This window comes from Falco rusticolus, chromosome 15 (assembly GCF_015220075.1).
Source record: "Falco rusticolus isolate bFalRus1 chromosome 15, bFalRus1.pri, whole genome shotgun sequence".
Lineage (NCBI taxonomy): Eukaryota > Metazoa > Chordata > Aves > Falconiformes > Falconidae > Falco > Falco rusticolus.
Genome location: NC_051201.1, coordinates 13,750,212 through 13,775,681, shown reverse-complemented (window position 1 = coordinate 13,775,681; position 25,470 = coordinate 13,750,212). Strand labels below are relative to the sequence as shown.

Below are 25,470 nucleotides of genomic sequence, written 5' to 3'. Positions count from 1 at the left end.
TGTAATCAAATATTTACATTTATTGTCTAGTAAGTATTGTAAGTAAATCAATTTCCCAATTGATCTTACATTTCTCTATGGTATACATTACTACATTTTTGTAATAAATGCACAATTTAATGAAAAAATAATGATCTTGAACTTTAAAAGAGCCCTTCATTGAAGAGACGAAGTGCTGTACATTTCATTTATTATGTCTTACAACCTGTGTGTCGTATGTACTATTATCATCATTTTACAGATGAGGAAACTGGAAGGCTAATTACCTTGTCCAATTTGCAATACTCTTAGCTGTAAACCTCAGGCATCCTATTGTACTCACAGGCAAAACAAAACTCAGCTCACCTGTGATGAATATTTACTACGAATTCTTAACCTCCATAAGCATTTTACTTATAGGAGAGAATGTATTACACAAGCCTTTGGAGAGTTGGTTTCGCATTGACAACGGCTTTGAGTGCCACAGAAATGTGCTGCCTAGAAACAAACATCAGAGCACCAGTTTATTGTAAAGTGTCACCACGCTTCCCAGCTAGTTACAGAGATGGCATGCTTTTTCATTTAATTTTATTAGCTATTCAAGCACACATTTGTGCTTTAATTCTGTATGATGTATCCTACTGCATTTATACATACACACAAAAAATTACTGTTTACCACAACCTCATTCTCTCAGTTTACTGATGTGTTCCATAAAATTTCTTTACTCTGTCAGGATCAACACCATTTGCCCAATAACCTTCTTTCTTGAAATACGAACCAATTATTAAAGCATTTGCATCCAAGGTAATATCCTCACGTCTCCAGAGTCACTCCAGACCCAATCAGCACAGGAATCTTCACAGCATGTTTAACCTCTGAAAGAGAAGAAAACCAAAATTAGGGTAAAGGTTCTATCTTTGAGACTATCAGACTAATTTGTGTATTTTCAACAATAAGGAAGTTATCAGAAACTCAGGATCACGGTATTTCTTACTTCTACTATAAAATGATGCAACTTCTTTAGAAAAAACACGTTCAGTTCTGAACACCTATTAAGAAAAATCTCATTTTTATTTTGTTTTGCATTCTGTTATTGTATAAATGCTGCATAAGGATGTTCCTGGCCACAGTACCAGAGGGTGGTTATCAGCACTGTGGAAGAAATCAGTTGGGTCTTGGTACCATACCTGTACCCCTCTCTGTGCTCGAGGAACAACATTTAAGCAAGATTACGCTGAACTGCCTAGCAGAGAACGTACTGCATTTTACTATATTCCCTCATAAATTCATTTTTATTCCACATCCCTAGTAAGAAGAGATGCTAGAGGAAGTTTTTGCACAGTAGGACCTTTTTTTGTTACTGTGACTGTTACCACCCTGCTCGGAGGCTGCGTTGTGCTTGAGGTACTACACATACACGGAAAAGTACCATCATTTACTACTGCGTTGCAGTAGCACCCAGTATAGATTCCAGGCAAACCAGGCCCACTGCCTTGACAAACGAATTACTAATACTGGAGTGACCAACCACGTCGGCTGCCATGCCCCGTGCAGAGTCTTAACTGTGTTCTCAATTTCCCTCACCTTAAGATACAAATAATCACCTCCCCCAGTGTTTCCACAAAGTAATCAAAATACAGCGACAAGAATAAGATTCCATTCTTGTTTCCATTCATTGTATCACCTCAGATCCTTTTTTCGAAGTCTGGTGAGATCATTACAGTGGCAGAACTATTCAACAGAGCTGTGCTCATTACAATTCTTCAGTCATCAGTTTAAATCACAATAATGGTAGTTGGACTGGTGTGTATTTCTGCCAGGTCTCCTTGCTGAATTTATGCTATGTTGACAACTAGTAGAAGATCTTCAGTGAAGAAAGAAGGGCCTTATTCACAGGGAATGAAAAAGGAACATGCTCTCTACTTCATGATAAATTTCAGGGACTTTGAAGTAGGAAAGTAAGCAGTGGCCATACAAACTACGTTGATAGCTCCAGCTAGTTCACCAGAAAGCAGAAGATAGTACTGATAATGACTACTTCTCTTTCCATGAATGGCACCTGAACAAAAAAGCCAATTATTTTTTCTATATACAGTATGTGTTATTTAATCACCTGACCCTTCAGCTGGCTCCAAAAGGAAAAAATAGCTGGAATATCAAAGTATCTAAACAAGGCGTCAAAATATTACAGTTCACCCCCACCAGGGATGGATTTCAGCCCACGGTTCAGGTGCTCACGCTCACCGTGAAATGCAGGCATTCTGGCAGGCCTGACTGCGCACAAACTGATCAATGGCTCAGTTACTGTAGTTCACATTTTTCAGACTAAAACCAAAAGGGGACGGCTGTTTTGACCATGGACAGGGTCTCCATAGATAAATAAAAGGTTAAGAGTATTGTCTGCAGAACTTGAGTCAGTACTGCCTCGGGGTTGGCGGAGTGGGGGGGGGGCGGTGAGGAGAAATTAAAATCCCAGTTCAAAAATTACTAAGTATCCTTCTAATCCTTTCATTTTGAACTGACCGTCTTAAGACTAACTCAGAGGACTGGACACTTCAACCTTTGCTTATAGAAAAGTTGTGAGGCATCATTTCTGACCTTTAAAAACATATAAATTGCCTTAATTGGTGATAAGCTGATTCAAGATGGTTAGAGCCTGAGGTAACTAGGGAAAGCATACATGCAACATGTAAAAGTCTGCTTCAAAACACTGTTTAAATGAAGTTTCATCAGAAGTCTAACTTATTAATAATGCCTCAGGGAAGGCTAATTATTTATCACCTTCCTACTTCACCAAAGAAAGGGGATCAATTAAAAATGCTCTTGAATCTCTTTTAGGTCACATGCCCTACCATTTTTCCATCTAGGAACAATAACGCCTTCTTACAAAAATTCTAACACAAAAGTAAAACCATTCCACAGTCCTTATTGAAAATTTTAAACAAATCAGATGGATCATGCATACATGATTAAAACTGTAGTTATTTCTATGCATATTTTATATTCTTATAGTCATCCAGCTTACAGCAACAAAATAATTCATTTTTAGTTATTTATAGCATTATTACTCAGATCCTGTTCTAGAAAAATCAGAATTTTATTTATACAGTATCTACACACTCTTACAAATACCAGCTTTACATAGATACCAATGCATAATTAAGGTGCTACAACTGACCGCAGATCTGAGCAACAGTACTTTACTGTACTCCCAGGGGAACTGCATTCCAAGTCATATTGTTTTTATGACAAGTGCATAAGGCACATTAGCAGGTAGTTGTTTTATAATTATTTCACATCAGTAGGAAAAATGAAGAGCCAAATAATTAAACAGAGCGTGATCACATGGGTGTAAGACAACAGCTTAGCCTTACTAGGCAAGAGTAAAAACCAGCGAAACCTGAATTGCTGTGAAACTATAAAAAAATCCCAAAGCTTTCCTAAGTGGCAAGGTATCCAACTCCTGCTGCGATCCATATATGACACATGGAGTCCACACACATCTCCTGTGCTGGAGATTTATTCAGAATGACAATGTGAAGAATGGCAATGGGAGCACTCAGTCTGCAATGAGACTGGGTTACCCAATTAAGTATGCTACAGATGCTACTTTAAGTCATTTCCAGCACATCAAGGCCTGAAGTTGATTAGTAGAAAGTGATTTGTCTACCGGCTGTGTTAATACAAATTTTAACCTGTAAAAGCAAATAAAGTAACAGCAGTGAGATACACATTTGCATGGCAGTGTTCAGTCACTATCAAGATGTCTCTAAAAACAGAGCTTTGCTTTAAATCTCCCGGCTGTCTTGGCTTTCTTTTTCCAATTACACTTTTTTTTTTTTTTTATACAAAGAGAAAAGGAGACCATTTTGTGATGTTTCAGTAATCAAGATCCTACTAAAGTTTACACAACTCACACGTTTCTGTTTCAATGAACTGTAACTAGAGGGCACTGTGCTCTTTCTTGTGACAGTACATCTGCAGATATGTCTTTAATAAAATCAAATGAAATAGTGCTTGGTTGCAAAGCACAATGAAAGCATTTGAACTATGGTATGCACAAGTTACATGAAATAAAGGCCAAATGCTCCTAGCTTGAAAACAATGGCAAAGAGCAGCATAAAAATAAGCGCCACTGTTCCAATAACTTGCTCGACCACTCTTCTTTAACAGCTTTTCCATACGCAGTAATCACTGCACGATACACAACACTATGTTTATGGTAATGCTCCACTGTAATACATTTTAGGTTTTTAATTCAGCAGACTTTTTCTTCTGTCATTAAATCTAGGGCTTACAAAAAAGACTGATCAGACTGACACCTCCAGTTTCTCTCTGAAGATACCGGCAAAGGCAGCAGCCCCGCTTCTGACCTAAATGTACCATCAAAAGGTGAGGGGGGGAATCAGTCTTGATGCCCCTTTTAGGAAAAATAACTGAGGCGGCGACAGTCACAGCCGGCTGCTGGGTTTCAGGGTGCATCCTGTTTTCCACTGTTACTCAGCTGAGGCAGTTTGCTTTGTGCTAACAGATAACTACGCAGTCACGATACAAAGCTCTGGTCACTTAAAACACAGACTGGATGCCAAGCTGTATTTCAGCGTTACATCCACAGATCCACGCGCCAACCACGGAACATTTCACAACGTAGCAAACTGGAACAAGCTTCTACAACCTCCTAAATGAAAATATCGCTTACTAATTGTAATTCAAAATGCCCAGCACCTGCTCCTTAATGACCCAAAGTCTGAGTTTTAGACCTTGTACTCCACCACCCACTGGTGCCCTGCTGTACACCCAGGGAGTCCTGGAGCAGAGCCTGCCAGCCTCTGTGAGGCACAACGCTGATGGTTGCCTATGAGCAGGCAGTGACACAAACTACAAACACAGTTCTCTGGCTTGACAGGGAAACACTCATTTCCCACACCCCATCACAAATCAGTCAATTCAACACAAAGACACAAAGGCAAAAAACACTTCCATATTACCGCACAACAAAGCTGAAAAAAAGACATGACAAAAATCTCATCTGTCTCTGGGTTCTGCTTTCAAGAGATGCTTTGCAGTGTGATGAAAGGTGCCCAATTGTGTGTATCATCGTAATACAACACTTTCAGGGCTGCATAAATTCGTGGAATGCAAAATTTCACTCACATCAACACCAACTTTGTAGACTGTAGATTTGATTCCTTTTAAGAATCTGCTGACATAGATATGCCTAATTTGTCATTTCCTTATACCCTGGAATATTGATTTTTAAGTTATTCTCTTAACTGTTTTAAGCCAACATCCTTCTCTTGAGAGGGCCTGCTAACAACAAACTGTTGTGACCTAAGTAAATAAACCCATGATCTGCAGACTCTTGCTTTTATAGCACAAATCCAAACACTAAACTAATGTGTGGACTTCATTACAGCTGCCACCTCTGATTCATTTTGTTCTTTGGACTCAGAAAGAAAACAAGACTGACAGACTGACACCGAAGAGTGTGTTCACATGAAAGAAAAGCAGAAGCCATGGTGTGTCTGTTGGAGTCCTGTGATGACAAACCTATGGGCCTAGATGTCATGTTTTCCGCTCCGGTGCAGGAAATCAATGGAGGTTGCACATGCATATGTGAAGCAGAATTTAACCTAGGATTTTTCCGTAAGACTATCAAATCCTTTTTAAAATTATTTAATCTGCATTAAGAGGCTGGGGACATTATTGCAGGCAGGGATGGAGCACTAGATCAACGAAATTTGCAGTCTCTAAAATATGCCTAGCCTTCAGGGTCACCTGTTCCAGGTATCATTTCTAGTTTATTATCGTGAAAGACCCAACTAATTCAAGTGCTCAGTGTTCAGAGCAAGCCATCATTTTCTTTTTAACACTGGTGATTGAAGCATAGCCATTTTATAATCTCTTATTTGGCAAAAAGTTTAATATGTATGAAATAAGATCCCATCTTGACAAGTTCAACATTCATTTTAAATGCTGTTAAGCACATATGATATTGCTAGAACTGTAAAAATACTGAATGATTTCATGTTATTTCAAAAGATATTTGAGGTCCAGGTATCTACGCCAAGTAAAGCATGTTTTTCACTCTCATGAGCTAATGTAAGTTGAATAGAATACACTCTGCACTGGAACTTCAAAACATGTTAAGTTAAAGCACGTTAGCAAAAGTAAAAGCTAAAAAATACGTATTTTATTTTATGTAGTGAGACCCTCAAATTCAAGCCAGTCATCTAAATTCAAATTACTGATGAAAATTAAATGCCCCCATGACAGAACTCTAGCATGGAAGCAATCCAGTTTCATGAAGACAGGCCAAACTTATGCCAATATAAAACTATGAAGAATCATATAACACTTGCAAAGGTCAGAACTCATAGCTCACATGACTCTCACTTGATAAAAAAGTCTACACCATTTAAAAATCATTTTGATCTAGTATCTTTTTATCTATCAATGAACTTGTATTCTTTCTGAAAATCTTCCACACAGAACTTTCCCTGATATTACTGTTTGGAAAGTTGCCTTTCCAAAATGCCCCTTTTCTTACAGGATTCCCATTTTCATTGTGAAAGATAAAAATTCTTAACTCTTCAGTGGAAAGATTTATAGTTAGTTTTATAATGATACTATAAAGTAGCTTTTACTTATATTAAGACTTTGTAGAAATGAAACAGTCTTTTATTTAAAACAATTTTGCTTATTTTTTTACTTTTTTTCATGTAAGCCTCAGTATCATTCAGTATTACAAAAGTTTGAAACTAGTTGTCATTTTTGTCCCATCACATTGTTGTTTAGAAACACAAGACAGCCAATCTGAATAGCACCTCCATCACATTCATTCATATCAAATCAAAACCCTACGGTGAGAGTTTCTTCCCCAACCCCGCCCCCCCCCCCCCCGCCTTTTTTTTTTGTTAAGGAACAGCAGATATATGGATTTTTTTTCTACGTTAATCCAGAAGTGGATTCAGTGCCTGTTGCCCGCCCTTCGTATGACAGCTCTCACCTTTCCTACTCTGAGGATGTGCGGGCAAATCCGGTTAGCGGGTGCCCGTCAGTACAACCCCATCAGCCAGGAAGAGCTCAGCAGAGCAGCGGTCTCGGACACGCTGACCATCTGCAGTCATGAGCGTGAGCACTGTAAATAGCAGGAGCGTACACTGCGGTTACTGTCGGCACACCACATTTGTTATCCATCTTGCTGAATCGTTTAGACTGCATTCTTCATCTTCCCCGCTGTCAGAACAACGAAAAGGCAGCCTTTGTGACAGAGGGCAAGTGTCCTGTTTTAAACCGGGCAGTAACATTGCGACATGAACAAAAGGAAAAATCCCAACTTGTTCCATCAGGGAACTGTAATTGATCAGTCTGTTGCTTTGGGTCCCCTGTCTCTAAGGAGTGATTACTAAGTCTGAACTACCAAATGTCAATTGAGACAGCTGCTTACATCTGGAGCACCTGTATTTCAGAAATGTTGAACACACACAGCGCTCTGACTTCAAGTGGGAGTTGTGGATGTGCAGTCACTCATAAATCAGATTCTGTTGCCTAGAACAGAATTAACACCCTCCATTTCACGAAGTCCAACTCACAGAAAGTATAGTTATTACCTATGATATAATCACAGGAATCATCTTACACAGCAGTTACAAACATCAATTACCTGCAACCTAGCTTTACAACAGCAGTCTTTGATATACGGGTGATGCACTTCGTCTGAAAACTGTAGCAATAGCATCTTTTAATTTAAACAGTTCTGAACATTGAAAGAATTCCAGTCATTGCTGGTTCAGCACCTGACTTTGCTGTTTCTGTACTTCCATTCAAGAAGAAATCAGTGGCTATGGCAAACACATTGGACACATGGACACAATGGAGCCAGCTTCTTTCCTGGACGGACAATGCTCTTAGGAGGGGCACACTGGCCACGTTCAGAGGCAGCACATGTACAGTGTGTTCCACTCACAACGATGGATGGAAAAAGTACACTAACTCCCTTTCTGCAGCTGGAGAAAGGCAGGCCGAAGTAACTAATACATACAAGGAGGTTGAAATGGGGCTTAAGAGTAGTAGGCACCCTAAAACTAGCACATGGACAGTAACCATAACACAGCAAGCAGACTACAAAAATAGTTTCTCCCCATACAAAGAGCAGGAAGCTGGCAGCTCTCAGTGGCAGGCATATTTTTCTACAATAAAAACCTCAACCAACAAGTCTTTTAACATTTCCTTCTTAGCTTATGAGTCTGCCTGAAAGAAAAGTTTTCCTTTCTTAAAATGCAAACCCTTTGAACAACAGGAGGTATAATCCAAATATCAATTCATCAACTGTCAAGCCAAAGGGGAAAAAAAATAATCACACGATTCAATCAATTTTTTTACAAAAAGTCTAATGCAACCTATTTTTATTTTTTATTTTTATATATGTACACACATATATTAAGAAATCATTAGAAATAAACCACTCTGAAAGGACCTTAAAGTTTAATTTGCCACATTGCATTGTCTTTTCCCCTTTCAATTTGGAATTTATTACCTGTTTATTAGGTATTTAAGATCTTCCAGACTTGGTATCTTCATGATAACCTAATTAAAATGTACGTGTGTAGTATGTGGGTAATTTAGCATGTATAATACATAAGACTTAAGCAGGTTTTCTGGGGGAAGAAAACCCAAAGAGTGACATCTATATAGCTGAAAGTACCATATGACAGTTATGATAGAGTATCAGCAGAAAAGAAACTGGATTAATCTGTCATAAATTCCTTCTGTTTGATGATCACAGAACATAATCTATACACAGACAGCACTGATTTAAGTAGAAGAAACCAGTATTACTGGCAGGAAGGAAAGGAAAAAAGAGAATAGATTTTTTTAAATGCCAAAATATTAATTTGGATGCTTTTATAAGGCAACTGCTTGTATAACTACAAATAACCTTGGACGCCTAGCCTCCAGAAACAAAATTTCTTTAAATGTGACAGCCATAGACACAAGTTTACAAAATCTCACCTAATAACCAGATGCAAACTTTACAGTCTGCACTTAAAAATCCTGAAGGTTAAACAACGGCAGATTTCACAGATGCAGCAACCTGCGGCTTACAGGTGCAAATTTATTTTTAAACATAGCCCCTAATAGCATTGCAACACCTTGCTTGAACAATAAAGTACCCCCTATATCATTAACTTTCCTGACACAAAATAGGCATTAACAAAAAATATCAGAAAATGGAGGAAAATGTAAGATTATTATTACATGAATATTTACATAAAATATGTTTCTATTACCTATGCTTCTTTTTAATATCAGCAAAAATCTGAATGTTCTCTGCTCCAACCTTGTTTCCTGTACCGTAGCAGGTTACCTGCACAGGCATTATAATCCCTTCATCAGCAACATGAGAAAACACAAACCCTTCGGCTCGTATAAAATCAAGACCTGGAAGAAAAAAAAATAAAAAATTTAGCAGTATCTTAGCTAAAAGTGGAGACCAAAACCCAGAAATCTGTATTTTCTCAGCCCCTACCCGTTTGCTCCGGTGTGATTCAGGGCAGGCGGCCTGCACACCCTGCTCCACCTCTTGCCATGACGTGTCAGCGGGCACGTGCTGACAGAGGAGCAGGTAGGTCAAAACACAGCTCCTTTGTCCTAGAGATATGTCTTACCTCCAAAAAGCATCATTAACTTGGGTGTCTCCCCTCTTTCCAGATACTTTTTCATTGTATTGCTTCTTTCCCAACATCTGTTCCCCTGTTCATATGCCTGAAGTTGGCCATCAGGCCAAAAAGCGTCAAGGACGCAGCGGCAGAGGAGCAGCATTAAGTCTTCTTTCTTTAGGAAATCAGGCAAGAAAACACAACCTGACATCATACACAGCCTGTTTGACTTTCCATCTGAACGTACCTTGCGTTTTCTACACAGCATGACATCAACAAATTACTTCTAGTGCTGTGCCAAAGGTACAAAAAGGTAAGGTCTGGGACTAATGAAACATTTTCCACTCTACTCTGAACTTACTCTGTCAACCCTACCATGTCTTAGCAACGTGGTTTCCACTATATTCATTCATTTTCTGCACTATAAAGGTTTTTTGGGGTAGATACTTAAGAGGAAGGTTACGAACAGCACTGACTTCACACAGGCCATTCATCTACTCTCAGGGACCCCCTACACAGCCTTGAAATATCTCTGTGTAGAAACACTGAAGCCTTGGGCCATAGCGTCACAAGCCCACAGCTGTGAGGCTCAAGATTGAATTCTGACCCCCTTATTGTATTCTCTTCTTCTCTCCAGTCTTTCATAGACTTGAAGTTTATTTCACCTGTCACTCCGTGGGCACGTAAAAGCTCTGCACTCATCTCGTGCAGCCTTCTCTGTTCTTCACTTACTTTAGAGGTCTCTTCCAAGCCCTTCTGAAGCTCTGCGGCTGCTCCAGCTTTGGAGTCAGCCGCACATTTAATTAGAGCTGACATCATAACAAGGAAACCAATGCATTTGAAAGCAGCCATCAAGAATGCAATCTCACCCACCCAAGAACTGCTTAGGTGACACAGGCCTCACCTTAGCACATTTAAAATACAAACATAAATGGTCTTTCAAATGTATTTACCAAATGAGAAGGTGCCTGTTTATTTCAAAATTTCAGTTTCATGCCAAAAGCCCTGAAGTTGCAAGAACAGAAGCTTATGCCCAATACAGAAGAGCCTGTATTGCTTAGCAACGCAGACTCCAGCTAACAAGAAACATCACAGATGGATGCCAAATCAAATGCAAGCTGTTGTCCTGTGCCTGGAGATTAGCAGGTGAAAAGCATGGAGTATTCTCAGGATCCAAAGACGAGAGCGTGCCACTAGTTACAGGTGCTTGTAGACATGGGGTAATAAACACAGTACAAATAGCTAGAGTGAGATTTCTGCATCTAGGAACAAAAGCTACAGGTTCTATTTAAATCACCCAAGTTTACAGTACAATTCAGAATTAAACAAGAAAAAATACTTCTCTAATAATAAGACTTGATGAGTCTAGAGATATGTTACATTTTCATAGTAATCGTAATGTCTAACTCCGGACAGGGGCTAGTCACCAAGTAATTTCATTTCTTGAAGTCACTGCTTACATGTTGGTTATTGATGCTTAGTTTGTGTTTCCTTAACATTGTAATTTAAGACTTCCTGCTAAACATATAGGATTGTACTTCGCTTAACAAGGCTGCACTCTATCTGGGTTTTTGGGGGCTATGAAAATACAAATTTTAACCAAGTGTAATAGGTGCAGGCACCAAATCATTACCCTTCTGTTTTATGAAGCCATAATCAGATTCCACTAATGAATTCATTTTTTACGCTCATAAAATTGTGAGAATGATACTACTGCTTACTTTCACATTTGGTCAGTTGAAAAGTTATAGCCATTGACTAGCTAATAGGCAGTCCCATTTCTGACTTATATGGGAACAAAATAATTTTGTAATCTCACTGGAAAACAAGGACAGGAAATTTCCAACAAAACCTAATAACATAGAACTTCAAGACTACATTAAGAACATGGCATGCAGTAACCAGCCACGTCAGGGCCTGCTCAAGGAACTAGAGTTTGTCTCTTTTTCAAAAGTTAGTGTTACTCCACTTATTTTAATCCTACTTAAACAGCTTTACCTAAACAGCTGTGAAGGTCTATCAATGGTAGAGAAAAAGCTTTATTTTCTTTCCTACACAGGATAATTTATGATTAAAGGAAAAAAGATGTCAGACAAACATTTCTGCTGGGTGAGCAGATATTGCATGACTGAGTTGATGGAGGAAATGGCACTTTTACTTTATCCATTTAAATGCCACATATACGCATATCTGCATTTTAACAGCCCAAAATAGTGAGCTGGATGCAACTGATGAGAAGCCCTTTCTCAGTTATGTCCCTTCCTTCAGTTATAAAGTCAAAGGAGCTGGGAGCTAGGTTTTACTGCTTTCACAGAACTGGAGTCTGGCCTCTGCAAGGCAGCAGCTCCTGGCTGCTGCTGAGTTTTGGACTTCAGGCAAACACCTCTGCCTTTACACAAACACAAGATACTGCAGGTAACTACTGGTGGTATCTTCTTTTAGGCACAGTAAATCCTGGCTCCCAGGCCTTCTTGCCTTCCTTATTCAGAAAGAATCTGAAAGACTAATTTTTGTCCTGAAAATGAAAACTCAAGAGGACTATCAACTTTACATGCTAATGATGCTAGAGGCATACAGTCTTCATGCTGCAAAGACCCTTTACTACTCAGGACAAGGTCTTGCAGCAGCTCCTTCCATGCTGAGCATGACCTGCAGGCCTGGGAGAAGTGTCTCCAGCAGAGCTCACAGCAGCCTGCAAGGCTCACTGCCTTGCTCTGAAGCACCTGCGAACGCCCCCAAGGCACACACCACCCCCCTGCCGCAGTTTCCAGCCTAGCTGCTTCCTCCCACCCCGGCCCAGCATTAATACAGTTACGGTGGCAGTTAAAAAGAACAGAAAAGCAGTATACAATTCTGCCCAATTCTATCTCACCTTAAACAGAATCATGGGCTGTAGCAAGTGCATTTCCATGGAAGGTATCTCTGCTGGTGGGTGAGGCAAAGGAACAGTCTCAGACAGCAAAGCTATATTTAACAAGCGATTGGACAATTTGAAACAGCCTGAAGTTGCACCAGGGGAGGTTTAGATCAGCTATCAGGAAGAATTTCTTCACTGAAGGGGTGGTGAAGCATTGGAACAGGCTGCCCAGGGAGGTGGTGGAATCACCATCCCTGGAGGTCTTTAAAAGATGCAGTGCTTGGGGACATGGTGGGTTTAGCAATCCTGGGTTAACAGTTGGAGTTGATGATCTTTTCCAACCTAAATGACTCTATGATTTATAAAAGACATCAAGATATCTGGGTACCTGGGATATCTTCTGATATGAAGCCTCACTTAATCAGCTACCAACTGTGTCATTATCATTGATGAAGACTAATTCAGAAATGGGATTTCAGTAACATGACTCTTAAAGGAAAAAAAGGCAGTTTCGCAGTCAGGCGGAGACGCAGTTGGACTAACTGATAGCATTTTAAGTTCCCTCCAACGGAACTATTCTATTCTAAATTTATAAGATAAGAGAAGGTAAACTTAAAAATTGAGCCCTGATTCCTGGCAAGTGTAATACAGGCTCACCCAGGTGTAGTGAAGCTGCACTCTACTGTTGACCCTACTACAGCCCTTGCTCCCAGGGACCCAGACCAAAGCTCCAGCCAGAACACAAAAGCACAGCTTGCCTCTGGCCCAGAGGCTCGGGTTTTCCACCCCTTGGAGTCAAGATACGGCAAGGAGGGATATCTGGAAAATCAGAAGTAGTATTCCTGTGCATCACTACAGAGACCCAGCTACATGGACTGTTTCATGCCAAAGATCAGCAGATGGCCAGGTCAATATTCCACAGTGGCAATTCTTGAAGCCCTTCTTCTCACCATTAACTTTGTCTCCATTAGGCTAAGGGTGGGCCAGTTACTTATTTCTTCTCAATCACTGCTACATGTTGGTAACACAGAGCATGCAGAACATGCAAAGCAATAAAGGCTGTATCACCTGCATGTACGCCCGGTACTATAAAGGCTCTGCGTGTCCTCTGCAAAGGCCTACACTGATAAATTAGAGCCAAGCAAAATATCTCACTAATGCAAGGGGAAAGAAAAAACAACCAGCAGCTGAGGGCTTTTGGGCAATTCTTTTACACACAACATTCCCCTCTAATATGAATAATGCTTCATAATTAGCAAACTTTCAGTAAAAGCCATGTAACTCAAAAGTACATGAACATCAAACAAGATGAGTAACATGAAATCAACACAATGGTTAACTTCAGGAAACAAGACACACTGATAAGCAACGAAAACCAAACACTATGCCTAAATCTGACCCAGACTTAGTGAACATATTGTGGACATTCCTGAGCACTGGGAAATGATAACCAGTAATACGTGCTAAACAAAAATAAATAAGGGAGCACATGCATTTTTATCTCCTCTAGAAATGTTCATAGAACCTGCTTATATACATCATTCTGTTTCAACCTCAAACAGATGTAGTTAATTAAATCAGAAACTACAAACAGGAAATTATACACCTCTAAAAACCACATGGTACACCTGTTAATAATGAACCAACTGAAAAGTAACCCTAGCAAAGAAATTTCTGACTTGCTTCTCCACAAAGAGCAGTTTAGGAAAACACTAAGATAATACAGTTTTTGGAGGATGTCATTGAACTATTAAGGTTGTTTTTCTGAGAGTAAGTATTTGAGATTAAGATGGCTTCCAGTAAAAAACAGAAATACAAAACTGTACTATTCTGTATTGTCTCTGTGTTTTGAAGTCTATGGTTCCTTAGGGACATGACTATATTTTAAATGAAAATGCTTCATTAAAAGAGTATAAAAATTGAGCAGCAGAGGACTTTAATTTTAAAGGACAGGTGTGACATGAATCTCCCACACTATTTGTTTACATAATGGCACTATTTTTTGAGTGGGCTAACATTGCCGTATCTGCCCTGAGGAACAGAGGGAAATTCAGCAGCTTTCAACATCATCTCAAAGTCAAAAGCAAAAGATCAGACACAGTGACTCTGCTGTGTGGGGCAGACGGCGGGGGAACATGGGCCCCGCAGCAAAGTCCACCGCAGGAAGATGCCATGTCCTTGGGCAACCACCTCCTTCAGTCCCCTGTGGTGGACCTGTGGCGCTGAACCAAGAACATTCAGCACTGGTGTAACAGTCTGTCAGTAACCTTTTGGAGCTGGGAAGAAGTTGGCAGCCTCTGTTTTGGTTCAGTAACTGTTTTTTGATAGCATGAGGAACTGCTTGTTTCTGTCAGAAGCATGGAGTTCCCTTCTTCCTCAAGATACCCCAATATTTTCCTGCCCCTACCCCACATCTTTGCTGAAGCACCCAGGACAAACATGTTTTTGCTGGCATTCCTTCCTTTAGGTGCCTAATTAAATAAATAAAGGTTTCCTAAAGAACCAAAATAATTTTAAAAAACATTCTCAACCTTCTCTGATGCCTCATCCCCTGATATATTACTGTTATTTTCAGATTTATCCAATACCTTGTCAATATGCTAGGAAAATTCAGTGATTTCATCTGTTACTGTTTGGCTACCCACAACATGTTTCCCCACACAACCATACGTTGCTGATGTTGAGCTCCTACTCACTCTGTAAACCTGTTGACTTCTTCCCCCTCTACAGAACAGAAACATTATCTTCACCTAGAGACCAACTCACAATTTCCCTGTGCAGTTCTCTTCAGAACGGTTACGTCTACCAAAGATAGGAGTTTCCACCGGGAAAAGGAAACTACTGCATAGTAGCAGGAGATGCTACATATGCTTTTTAGCTAAAACACCTTCATCAAGTATTTTTTGTAGTAAAAGCATACAGGGCTTGCTTTATTAATAGCCACCTATTAAAACTGCATTGACAGTAAAATCCCTACTAAGCTGCTACAGAAAAAATTACTCAAAGATCTGCTACCTACAAAGTAGCACTCACTTCACTATGATTTTGCTTGAAGTGATTTTTATTTTTTTTCTTTTTGCTTTCCTGTTCAGTGAACTTGAGACAGTAATTTTTAAAGAAGTGCAACGAAATGCATTAAACACAGGCCCTTCCTAGCTGGTGTTCTCCAGTTACAGAGCAAATAGTGCAGAACACTAGCAGAGCTGCGCAAAAACTAAGCCCTCCAGGAATTCTCTTCCTCATTAATAACTGCGAAGAGGTAAGAGAAATGCATCGGTCCCACACTATATCCCTTATTTAGTGATAAATTTTGTGCCTACAAGGATTCATAACTCACTAAAAGTTTGACTATTGCTTTTACAATTAAGATGTGTAAATATTTTTGCAAATGTCTGTGTACCTCAAGTATCCCACATACAGAGAATCCTTAAAAACTAAAACTGGATTCTGTTGGTTTGGGTTTTTTTTTAGGTTTTTACATAGGTTCTGCTGTAGCAATAAAAATTAGGTTGTGTCAAATAGCTACGTACCCTGAAAATGGCAACTTCTGATTTTAAAGCACTCAAATCTGAGTTCAAAACATACCTCCTAACAAGAATTTCCCTCAGGAAAAAGGAATTTGAAGACTCTTAGAACATACTCAACATACTTAAAACTGCCACTGCAGATAAGTTAGCCTACATTACTTTACCTGAAGTGTGTTTTTCAATTAACACCAGCATCTTTTAGTTTTACATTCTGACAGAATTCTGCTTGTTTATAAAATCTGTACATTTAAAAACGTGCAACCTTACTGTAATCACGTGTACAATTTTGGCAAAACCAGACATTAACCCTCAACCTATAAAGTATTTAGGAAGTACAGGCCTTCCATATTAAACCAGCCTCCATCTTTAAATCATGGAATGTTACATACGTAAAACTAAAATTGCTTCAGCAAGCAGTAGAAGCAGAAAGGTTAGTTAGTCTAGGATTCATGCAATAATGATAGATTAATTTATATTTAATTCCCCCAAATGCAATTTAATTTTAAGTAGTTTGGCTAGCTGTACACTCAATTTTTTGTTATTATATAAAATGCTTCATTCCATCCATCATTAAAAAAGGCAATGAAAACTTTGTTTTAATGGATAATAGTAGTAGCAACAACATATAATTAGATGCTAAACCAGGATGCTTAACCACAGTGGGTTAAATTGATCCTCAAATATAATTTAACTGAAGTAAATAGAGTTACACCAAAGGTGGTTTTTCGACATGAGTAGGTTTAAACTAATCATTATATTTAGACAGGTTTCACCTAGAAAGCTGTGGCAGCGGCCTTGGGATTTTTAGCTGCCTCCAACTGAAGCAGCGCACAAGTATCATCTATTATAATCAAGCAGGCATCTTTCTCAAAATCTAATTTCTGCTTTTTCAGGGTACAGTGAGCTTTTCATGTCTCATTTTTCATGGTATCTATGTTAGTACAATGCACAATTTGCAGGGAGTAAATGCCATAGCAAACAACAGTAATAACTGATGAGTCATTTCTATTACCTGCAGCAAGAGCAACTGCTATCGCCTGTTGATTTGCGGCGCACAGGATCTGGACGCCCAGCGCGAGGTGCGGGCAGGTCTGTCTCACCGCAGCACTGATGACTGTCATTGCTGCTGTTACTTCAGGCCCAGGACACACCGTGTAAGGAAGATCATGCATGTTTTCTACTATTAAGCCATCCTGCGGAGATTATTATAAAGAAATATGATTAAACTGGGAAAAAAAGGGACTTAAAAAAATATGGCGAGTTTACCACCACACTTGTTTGTGTTAAAAGACACACGAGTTTAAAGGTTTTCCTTCAAAGGAAGGATTATCTACAGTAAATTGTGTTGATGCATCCAGCCACTTATAAAAGTGCTTTCATCACCAGCATGGTATTTGCAGGGAAATCATAAAGAGAAATAAATGTGATTTTAATTATACATTCATCAATTTGGTTTCCTTTGATCCATCCTAAAATGTGAACTATAGGCGAATGAGTTAAATCTTATACCTCATTAAAAACAGTGTAAAGTCAAACTTCAATTATCCAAGTGGAATATAGGATATTGAGTATGTTTGGATAACAGAGGATCTAGAGATAATCATGGCAATTTTCAATTCAATTAATGTCAGAAAATGTGTTATTTTGGATAAAAAAAGGAATTTTTTGTTTGACTATTATTGTGCCTATTTGCAGTGTGCCTAATACCACAGTATTAACTATTGATATTTCTCCCATTCCGGAGATTACTTGAAGAAATTCCAGAATTACTTGAAGAAAGATATTACTATTTATTATCTACTATACATCTCACTCCTCATGGACATACTCTTAGCAAACAATGGAGTGGTGATAAAATACTCTGCCAATATAATTTACGTGCTGTATTGAAAATCTTTGTACATTATCTGGTACCTTGTACTTTTCCGATTGTTGTATAGTATATACCAGGAAGTTTTCAGCACCTGCAAATCGTGTAATTTTATCAAGGACTAATAACGAGTAAAAGTATAGCCTTGAAACACATTTTCAAGCCTGATGTTTTGCATTTGCAGTGAGAATGTTAAAAGAAGCTAGAAATTTCTCACTGGCTTCAATCTAAAAATACAAAAAGTTTAACAGACAAATCAATTGTATGTATAGAAAATAAATTCTGCTCTCTCTGGAGTTTTATCACACATCTTAATCCTTTAAAATGAGAACTTGACAATTGAAAGATACTGTAACTGAACCAGAATAGAAAGAAGAACATTTTTTTAGGGAAAAAAAATACAACTAGAGATTAAAAAAGAAGTTTTGTTAATAATAACATAGAGAATCAGGAAGAGGGTTAAAAAAAAAGGTTTCCTTTTAAAAAAATTTTCATATGTAACGCTTCTTTAATCTTTGTTGTAGTGTAGAAGCCCTTTCGGCAGTAAAAGATAAGACAGTATATAAAATGCAGTCAGCATTTAATGGCTGAATTACAGGCTAAGCACAGACATCATAACGGCACACCGAACACGGAGGATGGGGAAAACTGAGAATGGAAATAATCCAGTGGAACAACACGGTCAGTCCAAGCACACAACCCACATAGGTTCAGCGCACCCAGGTACAGCTGCCCTCACCAAATGACTTACAACGGAGTACGTAAATACACAAAACACGTAATACCTTAAAAACAAAAGGACACAACTTATTCATGGAAAAAGCGATCTAATATTACGAGCACCCAACATTAGACTATTTGGTGCCATTCATCAGCTTATTTAATTACAGAATTCCAGTCCAAGAAAAACTCAGCTAGGCAAAGGAAAACCAGACATGAAACTAACCAAAACATCTGTCCTTGATTTTGTTTCTACATCCAACTCAACATGTAATTTAAATTCAACGTATAATTTAACATCCACACGGAGGTAGGCATATGACAAAAACGACAGTCAGTCCTCAGAAAACCCACAGCATTTTCAGAAACTAAAAAAATCACAAAATTTCAGTTGGTTTCTCTGGAATGAGGTCAGAGCTGTCCCAACAAATGTGAACTGACCAAACGGTCTTGTACCTCAGGATGCACAACCACCGCATCTTTTATGGTACCAACAGAAAGAGAAATCCTTTTGCCTTACATTAGGTCAGTCTAAGCAAAAATGTAGGGTTGGTCAGTAGTAGCATGTGGCAAAAAGATTGATATAGAACTGTAATATTTTAACAGAAACTCAAAAAATGCAACGAACCTTCAAAACCAGGTAATTCCTTGAGGCCACAAAACCTGGAAGCCCTTGGTCCTTGGCTCAAGAATGCTCTACTTAGCAGACTTCACCAAAAACGGGGTATCTGGGAAGCTCCAAGCTTATCATAAGGGCAAGGAATTAGGATCCACAAACCAGAAGCTCCAGGCCTTCAGGGAGTCAAGAATCAACTTCAATTGGACACGCACGAAGAAACGCATCTGGGAATGGGACTTGAGATGCTCAGCTCCTGAAGAGCCATGCTAGCAGCTGAAAAAAGCAGAATAGGCTGACAGAATTCCACAGTGAAACTGGGCTTTCCGTGAGTTGCTACTACTTTGACGGCTCAGGATTTGCATAAAGCAAATTATTCCATGAGATATATCAATGAATTAATTTTGAAATTCACTTAAAACCCTAGCCATATTACTGTGCATAAAAAGTATCAGAATTCTAGTTTAAAATGCAGGCATGTGGGAGGATTCCAACATTTCTCTTCTGCCTTAAACTTAGCATATTCACTTCTCAGCAGTTGTCTCTTCCTACGGCCTCAAGGTCCACAGTTACAGTGAGTATTTTTGGTATTACTTTAATAATGTTTTATTCTTTTGGTACCATCTGATAGATTAGGTTCTTTTGCGTATTATGTTTTGTTTAATTAAAAAAGAACAACATATGTTCTATGATACAGAGAGCTGAACTACAGATGCATTAATTCAAAGCTTTCTTTCATATTTTATATAAAAATATAACACCACAGATTTCTGGGCTTACTGAATTGATATGTATATAAAACAGACTTCAGTGCTATCAGACAGCTAATTAAAATGGTGGAAAGAAAACAGTTATGGTAAATTAAAGTTCTTAGAACTTAAGCTTATAATTTAGAAGTCTATGGGAACAGCTACTGTATTACATCATCCAAAGCAGAATTTATTTGGATGGCATGAGATAAAACTATAGCAAATACCTTCTGTGTTCCTTTTCCATTGAAAATTAAGATGATTCAAGTGTTGCTTACATATAATAGCCTTATTATAAGTAATTCTCAAACAATATATTTCCTCGTTGCTTTGAATGACTTCTGAAGTGCTGCATATGTGCGAAGTGCCTCTTGTATCACAATTAGCTACTAGAAAATAGGTCATTTAAATAGCTCCCTTATTATATAGAAAAATAATTTCCTTAGCTTTATTCCACTTACAGAAATGATCTCTTAAAACACTTCAGCTGCACAGACACACACATCACAGCAGAAAAGCCTTCAAACTAGTCACAAAGCCATACACACAACAGGTATAGCAATCATACAAGCTTTAACTCCTTACCTACCTAACATAAGTTTTACCTAGGGCATTTTAACTCCAATATTCCTCCTAACAGAAAAGCTTTACCTACAAGCACATACATACTAATACAAACATTCGCAAGTCTAAACAACTATTCCTTCCTACAAGAAGGAAAGAGGAGTTTGTACCACCCCCATTATTATATAGGCTCAGGTATACACTAAGACAGTTGCAGTCTTTCCCACCACCACAATCATGTGTTCCATATAAAGGAAATCAGGTGCTTTTGTAGAGCATTTATTTGCTGCATCTGGACACAGCTTCCTAGCAATTCCTTCAAAAACCCCACCTCCAGCACAAGAGGCTACTGCCTTAATAGAGGTAAGTAGATCTCTTGTGTTTTCTTGTGTATACCATAGGAGGCAGCTGTGGGGAGATCTGCTATTTTATTCTACTGTGATATAGTTAAGATTTTAAATATTAACCTCTGTAGTCCAAGGGATAACTGCCTATGTGTTTCTATACAGAAATACTGGTTTGTTCTGTCTCAACTGTTATGAAACTCTTTAAATAATTTGAATTCAAATTGTCATTCTTGTTATAAGAGTTATGAGCTTGAAACTTTTCATTAAAAAACCCAACAATATAAACCACATACTAGTAACTCCTTTTCCAAGTACAGAGACAAAAGAAGGGTCAGGAGAACGAGAATAGCAATAAATGTATCTCCAGAGACACCATTAATAACACAAAATTTTAGGTTTGCTTTTCTTATAAGAAGCACCATAATATTTGCAATTTAATGTAGTGTTGTAATTTTGGGTGGTCTCTTTTAAGAAGTATCTATATCTCTAACTGTCTCTAATGTGAGGTAACGGCAATTGGTAGTAAAGTGTTCTATATCACAGAAATTAAAGGGAGCTTGTGCTTTATTTTCTGGCTACGAAGTAAGCATCACTCGGGCTGAACGCAATGAATAAAAGTTAACTTGAATATATATGTTTCACTCTTCTTAAACAAAAGCAGATACAGATTAGAGAGATCATAATGCCTCATAGCTTGCTGCTTACAAAATCTTGTCTAGGGAATTTCATTGTTTAGAAATATACAAGTACAAAGCATATACATTTTGAGCACAGATGGCTTCCTAACTGAGCACTCACTTGTTTTCATTACAGTGCTCTAATATAACAAATCTTTCATATTATGTTAGGCTGCTAATGTGCCAGACAAGTCACCTTCTTTGGAATATGCTGGGTTTTACTTCCAAGTGCAATGCATATTGAATGAGTGAGACCATATACTTCATTTTTAAATGTTAACACCAATTAAAGTAACGAGACAATATGTAAACATCTAGTAGCAACAAGATGGTTACGTATCATCTTAAGGGCTACTTGTAGGCAGCATTTGGAAATTCTGTTAGTAGAAACATCTGTGGAAAAAACCTTTATGTTTCTGGTTCTCTTTCACAAGAAAAACAGACAGATTCAGAGTTTGTTTGGGGTACTGAGGAGGAAACCCAAATATATTCCCATTATAGAAGCAGGATAGTTACTTTGGAAGATTAGGTATCTCTGTGCAAAAGCCAGGAAACTCATGAAGTATCTCTCATGTGAACTTGCATTTCTCTCAAAGTACCAGGAAAAAACCTAAACAAGTGAACTGCAGAAAGTGTTAGGCAACCATATCAATACTTAGGGAAGCTCTCCTGATTATCTTTGACCTTTATGGCATTAATAAAGGATTTGTTATATTGCTATTAACACTATTGTGTACAGATCTTCAGAATGAATATGGGTGTGAAATGTATACTGATGTTCTTGTGACTTCTACAGGAATTAGACTAAGCATAACTTTACGCCCTGAATTTGTCCAAATCTATAGAGAAATGACACAGATGATATGAATGCAGTATCTGGGAGGTAGGTTTAAACATGTATTTCAGTTCAGAGACTGCAATGCAGTAGGAGAGAAGGTAAACCAGTCAAACTGGAATAGCAGAATTTAACAACTGTTGAAAAGACAAAGTAAACCCTAAATCAAAAATTTTTGTGCTAGTACTGATTTTTAAAGCTTGTCTTAAAACTGTTCTAGCTTTGTGCATGTCGGCAGTGAATGTAACTGCTTCTATATCCCCCCTCACCTTTAGGCATATTTGGCATTTTCTCCCTGCTGCTGAAGATTTCAATGTATAATTAGTCTGTAAGGGAAATGTATAAACAAGCACTGGAATGTGGGGCAATGGTTTTACAGACCACTTGTGTAACCACTTCCGCTAACACAGGAAGACAAAAGACTAGTACTTGTCACTCTCCTGATGCAGATCAAATTATGTTATACCTCATGTTGGTACTGTAACTGTAAAGGCAAAAGACAAAGTCACAGTACAGAACACAGAGCTATTGTGCGCCCCTTCTTTCAATGGGGATGAAAAGGAATAAAAGTTACTCATTCTGTACAACTTGCAGTTAGATTATTCTAACTGGGTGGACATCTTGCACATGCTCATCTGGTTCATAGGCACTGAAGCCTGCCTCTGTAAACATCATTCTTCCACACTGCTGTTTAGCCTTTCAACAGTTCTGTTCTCAGGATTTTTTCCTAATTTAGCCTTACTAGTGCTCTGCCCATAACCTACTTGGCATGACTCGCCTTGCATTTTGACCCTGGCCTTCTACAACTTAAGACTAAGCTCTCATATTCATCTGTAAAGTATCATTCCAATTTATGCCATTAAAAAGGTTTCAGCTGGCTTGCTGTTAAAGTTTTGCAGCAAACAGCAGCTCAAAGCAATGACTACTTGTTCTTAGGACATTGTCAAACCTTGGACATTAGGATGCCACCTTACCATGCCAGAAAATGTACATAATGCTGTAGGTAGGGCAAAGAAAAAGCACATCAACACCTGAAGACAAGGTCCAATGAAGTGTTTAAAACATATCTGACCTTTCAAAAGGACATACACGCTGTTAAAATCTACTGAGCTACGAAGATTACTACACTACTCTAGGTCCAACGGCAATTCAGTCAGTAGTGCTGCCTCTTCTTGCCTCTGGCTGAGACTGGCCTTTTGGGCCTTCTCTGGATGGGCAAAGCAGGCATGCCTGCTGCCGGGGGGCTTGGATAGAGGGGCTAAAAAGGGCAGAAAAGAAAGGGCCTAAGCTTTTATTTTTTTTAGTCCCTGAATAATCTGTGCTGTTTTGGTACAAACACAAATGTGGGGTAATCCTGCACCCTGTGGTTGTGACAGGTATATATGCAGTGCCTCAGCTGTGCACATGGCATTCCTCTACAACTTCATGAAACCAGAGTGTTCTACAGAGCTAAAAATACACTGGCTTGTCAGACTGGATGATGAAGAATTCTACAGCCAGATACCTAAGATGACAGCAAACATTCGTGTTGCAGTCAACTTTCCTCCTCCAACCCCCCCTGCCCTTAAACTGACTTGATGCTTTAGAAACTGTTGGTAATCCAACTTGAGCAACTTGAATAGGATGGTTTGTATCTTAAGCTTTGTCAATTGTTTTAGGTGCATATGATACCTATTTTGGGTCTTGTAATTGAGAAGGCCTACTTCCTATGTTGAAATAAAAGATGTGGAGTTAAACACCTTCCTAAACTGTGTGGTTTAAGATGCTTTTGCTGAGCTATAGACTCTGTTTAAACTATTGGCTATGCAGAAGCAGGTTTGTGTGAATGCTGCCATAGGAAGAAGGAAACAAAAAAAAACTTACAACTCCAGCATCCTTGTAAGTTTCTGCCTCTTGACAAGCTTGATCAATGATCTGGGTCAATGGAAGAGAACTTCTTGGTGTCCCTGCAAGAATAATGCTGCTTACCCCAGGGCATGCACAAACCAAAACGACATACAGTAATAGCCTTCAGGTAGGATAATGATGGGGGCTGGCATACTGAAATAAGGAGAGACAGGGTACACTTGCGAAAAGGCTGCTGCACTTCCTTGTGCCATGCCTTAGTGGGACCACTTTCCGTAGCTGAAGTTGAGAGATCTGCTATAACCACTCAGCTCCTAAGTAATGCATAAACCTGAAGAATATTTGCTAATCTCTTATTGCACTGGGTCTGCTCTTGGCTTGTTATTCCTGTACTTGTTATGGTTTATCCTGCATTAGCAACGCTCTGTGCAATACAACCTATAGCAAGGCCGACCTCTATAGCTGCAGAATAACGATGGTAAACACCAGCCAATTTGAAATTAGTTAAAGCCGTGTTAAACTCTGATGTGCGAGGCTGACTGGGCCTGGTCTTCGGTGTAAGTGCCGCGCGGAGGCGCGAACACACGTGGGTTTTGCTGGAGTTCCGGGAGTTTCCCTTAAGATCAACTCCAAGGTGTCCCGCCGAGGGGCGGCACAGGGCCCGGCAGGGTGCGGGGCCGCCTGCCCGCGGGGGCCGCCGCCGCGCCTGGGAACGCGGCCTGGCCGGGCGCCAGCGGCACGGCACGGGGAGGCGCAGCCGCAGCCGGGCCGCGGGGGAGGCGGCTGCGGCGGCCGGGCAGGAGCGTCCCCACCAGTCGCTTCGGGACCCGCCGGATCCCCGCCCGACACCCGCCGTGCCCGCTGGCGCACCTGCCGGGCCGCTGCCCCGCAAACACGGCGCGGCCCCCGCCTCCCAGCGTCTCCTGCCCCCTTCGCCTCCGGGAAGGGCAGAGGCCCGGCCTCGAGGGGCCCGCGGGGGCGGCCGAAGGGACGGGCTCCCGGGGACCGCAGCCGGGCTGAGGGCGCGGGCGGCAGAGCCCGGCCCCCGCCGCCGCTTACCTGGCAGCGCTGCCACGTGCACCACCCCGACGACCGCCGCCCTCAGCCGCCCGAGCAGCCCGGGCGGCCGCATGGCACCGCGGGCGGGGAGCGAGCCGGGGGCGGCACGGCGGGGCGGGCCCCGGCCGGCCATGGCGGCGGCCCACCCTCCCGCCGCGGA

At 39.9% G+C, this 25,470-nt stretch overlaps 1 protein-coding gene across 1 annotated transcript; it reads right to left on the bottom strand.

Annotated features, from left to right (window-relative positions):
- LOC119157664 (uncharacterized protein F13E9.13, mitochondrial-like) lies at positions 1-25,470 on the bottom strand. The gene is given in 11 exon segments (XM_037408751.1): positions 1-700; positions 702-785; positions 787-857; positions 6,992-7,112; positions 7,114-7,123; positions 9,276-9,328; positions 9,330-9,367; positions 9,370-9,426; positions 17,041-17,221; positions 24,270-24,352; positions 25,311-25,470. Coding segments are annotated over 11 exon segments (867 nt in total). The 5' UTR covers positions 25,444-25,470; the 3' UTR covers positions 1-664.